Source organism: Austrofundulus limnaeus, unplaced genomic scaffold, assembly GCF_001266775.1.
Source record: "Austrofundulus limnaeus strain Quisiro unplaced genomic scaffold, Austrofundulus_limnaeus-1.0 Scaffold193, whole genome shotgun sequence".
In the NCBI taxonomy this organism is placed as follows: Eukaryota; Metazoa; Chordata; class Actinopteri; order Cyprinodontiformes; family Rivulidae; genus Austrofundulus; species Austrofundulus limnaeus.
In genome coordinates, this window is record NW_013952595.1 from 691,326 (window position 1) to 696,945 (window position 5,620).

General features: G+C 36.3%; 1 protein-coding gene across 3 annotated transcripts in view; it reads left to right on the top strand.

Annotated features, from left to right (window-relative positions):
• Nucleotides 1-4,371, top strand: part of ano2b (anoctamin 2b) — a 105,632-nt gene extending 101,261 nt beyond the window's left edge. For all 3 annotated transcript variants that reach the window (XM_014018451.1, XM_014018452.1, XM_014018453.1), the window contains one exon: nucleotides 517-4,371. In XM_014018451.1, coding sequence (XP_013873905.1) covers nucleotides 517-891 — 375 coding nt within the window. In that variant the 3' untranslated portion in view covers nucleotides 892-4,371. The remainder of the gene's footprint in view (nucleotides 1-516) is intronic.
• Nucleotides 4,372-5,620: the final 1,249 nt, after the last annotated feature.

Sequence of the window (5,620 nt, forward strand, 5' to 3'; positions counted from 1 at the left end):
CAAGTCCTGGATTTTCTCCAAAGTGCCAGACTTATTTTGAAAACATTTTAAAATACTTATTTCAAACCCTCATCTGAGACCACCTGCGACCACGCAGAATTATGATGACTCCCTCTAGAGGTTTTCAGGAAACAACCCCACTGGAAGGAGACTGTAGGGCAAACCCAGAACTCACTAGAGGGACATTTTGTTATCTCTGGCTTGGGATTACCTTGGGATCCCCCATGAGGAGCTGACGTGTGTCACTGGGAAGAGGGATGTTAGGATTCCCCTATTGTTGCTCCTGCAACCCAAACATGGATATGTTGAAGATAATTAATGTTACTGATTCATGATGTGTCTCCAGCAAGGAAAAGATTTTCCAACAACTTTGTTGTGGTTAGGTACATTTGGACATATGGTAGTGGATATGTTTGCAAACAATGAGCTGGTCTTAAATTAGTTGAGTTAAAACATTTTTACGTGAGAATACTCATTATACCGCATTTGTATCTCCTCTCCTCTGCCTTTTTACAGAACTTGGTTATGTTCCTGGGCCTCTTGGTTGCTTGGCTGATCCCAGATGTTCCCAAAACCATTGTGGAACAGCTCAAACGGGAAAAGAAGCTCCTAGTCAACCTCTTTTTACAAGAAGAGAAGGAAAAACTACAGCTCATCCAGAGCCTCTTCGTTAAGGACGCCACCCACCACCCTGACAAGGAAGCACCCAACCAGGGCCAAGGCCTCCTCATTCCTGGTCGCTACAGTACTCTACCCTTGGGCCCAACGTCTGGCAGCGGAGGAGGAGGCCCAAGGGCAAGGTCTAGAGCTGCCAGCTTCAGCCAGTTCAGTGGAAACACGTCTTCATTGCCCAGGAAGGACCATTCAAACTCAAGGCACACAGCAGTGTGACGTGATGTTTCCATGTGTGGGGATGCATCAGCCAGGCCTCAGGGCGTGTAATTACCAGGACTAGGCTTGTGCTCATCTTTACCTGCGTTCTTTGTGTCTCGCAGTAAATAAGTTGTCACCTGGAGATTGTAAAACCTGGACAATTGACTCTCTAAAGGAATGAGTCTTTTATGTTCACATGGTTTAAATGGATGTGTGCGTGTTTTCTTCCTGCTTGTGCGACTGTTCACCTAAAAGTGTTGTCATTTTTACTCTTTGGTAAAACTGAGTTTAGTGAAGCACACACATTCATAGCGTAGACAAGCAATAATTACCATATTAGGGTAAATAAGTGAATATTACAGAAACATAAAAGAGCTATGGACTAAGACTGGTTCGATAATAAGCACCTACCCATCACTAACAGACCGTTGGACATTGTGGTTTACGGTTAGGTCTGTTCTTTCTGTATTTGTATTTTCCTGCTTTATGCTCCTTGTGTATTTAAATGTATTTTTGTTTACAGATTTTGTAGCTTTTACAAAATTCCACACTTTCTCTACTCTTTGTATAATTCAGGAGTCACTTTGAGCAATTTTCAGAATTCAGTTGCGTTGTGACCGAAGATCCGGCTGCTGGTCRTTTCCTTACTTTTTGCTCTACGTATTGACAGATGGAGAACATGCCAAGTGGCACCCTTGTGGTGCCATGCACTCCTGTTCAAACTGTAATATCAACAATGTATGATCTGTGAAGTTAAAGAAAAACTTTTATAAGCCATAAGGACTTTCACAGCTATCTGCTAACTGTAGAATAGTCTGCCTAATAACAGATAGATGCTAAGGGATCGTCAGCTCACAATGATCTCACTGTGTTTATGATTAATTAAAGAAAAGTGAATCAACATCTAAGGATTACATCCCCAAAAAAGATTTATTTTATTTTACAGAACTCTAGCTCTTGAAAGACACAGACTGTTTTTATTCTGTTATTCTGTAAAAAATGTGTAAACTGTTACTGATTGGTAATTTCCTTTCTTTTCATTTAGATACTGCAGCTTTTTAGGTAAACGTGTTAAACTAGTTAAGTTCCTAAATACTTACTAAGTAACATAGCTTTAGAGTGTTATGTTCAGACTGACATTTAAGTTCTGGTCATTTTTTAGGACAGAAATCTAAGTTCTAATAATAATAATGCTGTAATTTATGAACAGAAAAATACTTTAAAACAGTGTTGTGGCTTCTTCTCTCTCTGGAGCTTGATTGACATGTGGAAGCTATCATTTATCAGTGAACTGTACAAACTAGAATTTTCTATGGCTAAGTGTCCTACAAACAATTAAAGTCAAAGACCCCAGACCTTTTTTATAGTAAGCCCATGCAACCTTTCCACAGTATAATTCTAAAACCAGATACTACTGAATCCATTTGGTGACATTGGATTAAAAAAATGGGTTCCCGTGCATTACTATCTCATGACCACAAGATAATTTTGAGCAGCAAATTGTCTTTTGCTGAGAATTACTCCATGCCTGACCGCAAGTGACTGAAGTATGTCATTGTAATTCATTCCTATATTCCTAGTGACCACATATTTACTATAACGTGGATACATATTTACATGTCTTGTGGCCGTGTGTAATCTTGTGCCCGCATATTTACTCTTTCTTGAACATATATTACTATCCGATGCCCACATATTTACCATCTTGTGGCCACAAGTTATGTTGTGCCCATGTACTTACAATGTCATGGCCACGTATTTACCATCTTATCTTACCATCTTAACTTATTACTATATTAATACCTGGGTGCACCTTTTTTAATTTAATGCCACCAACTGGGCCAACAGATACACCTTGTTTCCATGATGAAGCAGCCAGTTTTATATACTTATGATCACTTTGTGTCCTAGAAACCAAAGCAACCACTAAGTCATTAGTACCTGTTTTCATTTAGGCTTTTTTGTTTTAATCTGATCACAGAACTGTAAATCACCGATTCTATCGTCAGCCAAGCCTAGAAATCTTCTTTTCTTATATTTAAATATGTTACTAATGTTGATGGTCACCACCTAGTGCTGCAGCATGGGKTTTTTTTATTAGAAAGTTGTACATAAATATTTTTAATCAACAATCAGAAAAAGAATCTATTTAAAAAAYATCTGAAGTAGTGTCAAATGTGTTGTTTTGATTAAGGATTTTCTCTCCCTTTTACTAAATGTGGCCCATCACATCAAATAACTTTATATTAACACTTGTTACCAAATTTGAAATCTAGTTTTAAGTAGTAAAATACTTTATAATTGTAGTTGTCCACAAAATATTGCTGTCACTGAGTAAGAAGCAGTAAAAACTGAACATTTCTGGTCCACCATGGGGACAAAACCAGGTATTAAATTTACATTTACAATTACTTTTATAATCTTAGATTAACTGAACATGCATGCTTTTGGACTGTGAGAGAAAATTTATACTTCACCATGAAGGAAATACAAACTCCACACTGAAAGACCTGAAAAATCTAGAAAATAACTTGAAACCTTTTTGCTGGGGTCAACTATTACCCTATTTGATTAAAKGAGAATATAATTTTGTCTGTGCACATTTGACGATTCTACAAATTGCACCTCTTAATGTAATTGTATATCTACAGCATTGTGTAAGGCCAGGGAAAAGGTAAGCTATGGTGTTTTTTTCCAAGTCTTCTATAAGAAGCAATAATACCAAAAATAACTGCATTCATAAAGGAACTCGCCAACAGGACATAACACATATGGTGATGTACAATGTGGAGAAAACACGACTAAGCAATTTATTTTATTTTCATCGGACAACTTATTACTGCATGCATACATATATAATATTAAATTAAATATTACATGTAAAGTAAGAAAAATTCAAAGATCTTCATAAAAAATCTGCTTTTTGTTTCTGAAATGGCTCCATGTTAAACTGGTCCGACTGCCATTGGTCACTGGTTAAAAAATTCAAAGCAAAGTGAAAAAATAAATACATAAATAATTTGATTACATTGAGGCTACAAACAATTCCAAAAATGAAGTTATTGTAGTTGTTCTGTACTTGTTTTTACAGGGTAAGATATTTTGAAAATCAACTACACTATATTTTCATATAGAAATTAAGCTGCTCTCTTTCTCATTAGAAAATAAACTATTCAATTTAAACTATAGTTTAACCGTAAACATTGATTCTTGTGATGGTGTGGGTCAGTATGTCTTTCTGAGCTGCTAGAAACTTTTTCATCAAACAGGTGAGCAGATTTTTTCTTAAAATGCCGACACCCTGTATACCTTTAGCTGTTTTTGATGCCTTGTAACTGCTTTTTATTGAATAGAACATTTGTCTTATCAGTCACCAWCTGTTACCTCTAAACTGTATCAATTGTGACTTTAGAAAATTGTAATGAGAATATTTATACAAGCTTGTTTGTTCACCCTCAAACTTGTGCACAAATTCCTTATTACAGATTTAGATGTTTACAAGGTCAATTCTTTTACTTTTTGAATACTTTTCTAATGAGTCTTTTTTAAATATCACTAAAACTAGCTATGACATTCTTGTTAAGCTTTTTAACAGGGTTATTCAACTGGTGGCCCTTGGGTCACATCCAGTCTGCGGGTSACATCAGACTGGTCCAAACAATGAGTTCATTAAAAAAAAGAAAGAAATAGAAGTTACTTAAAAAAATCCATTTTAAATCAATTTTAAATCAACTGTTTAGTGCAGCAAAATAAATAAATTCTTAAGACCAGCTTTTGATGGTCTTGGTCTTGTCTCGGACTCGACAGCATTTGTACTCGGTTTTGTCTCGGACATTGAGGACTCGGAATTTTATTTCAAGGCCAGTCAAGACCACAACTGTGGAAATATCACTAAACAGCCAGATAATTGTCCAATTTATATAACAATCTTGCTTTCATTGGACTTAAAACATTCAGATTCAAATCCAAACCTGATTCTATTTATGTATTTTTGTTACCGGCTGTCACCCTCTTCACTCGCACACAGCACTAGTAAGCAGTGGTTCTCTGGAAGCGGTAAGATGTCTTCAAAATTTTAAGTAAAAAATATGGCTACATTATTCATAAATAATATCATTGTAAAACAACAACAATCAGGAGAATGCATACAGAAACTTGTAAATTCGGCAGTTCTTCACTTTCAGAGACAGTGGGGACAATGTCAAACTTTTATCGTCACTAACATTAACAATCTGCCTCTGTAGCAAAATTCTTTCCTCTGCCCTCACACAAAGATTTTGTCAATATTAGCTCTACATATTAAGTTAGCTACAGTGGGGGGAAGTATTTAGTCAGCACCAATTGTTAAAGTTCTCCCACTTAAAAAGATGAGAGAGGCCTGTAATTGACATCATAGTTAGACCTCAACTATGAGACAAAATACCCCCCCCCACTGTACATGTGTACAGAATCCTCCATCTTTTAGTCAAGTCAACTTTATTTGTATAGCACATTTAAAAACAACTGCCGTTGGCCAAAGTGCTTCACATATTGCAAACTAAAAACAAAGCATTGCTAAAAGAACACAAATGATAAAACCATAAAAACAGACCAAATAAATAGGGAAACAACTCTCAAACTACATCAAAGCTTTTGAAAACAGATGTGCTTTAAGAAGAGATTTAAAAACTCCAAGAGTTGAGGCCTGTCTAATGTGAAGAGGCAGCTGGTTCTACAGTTTAGGAGCCACAACTGAAAAGGCTCGGTC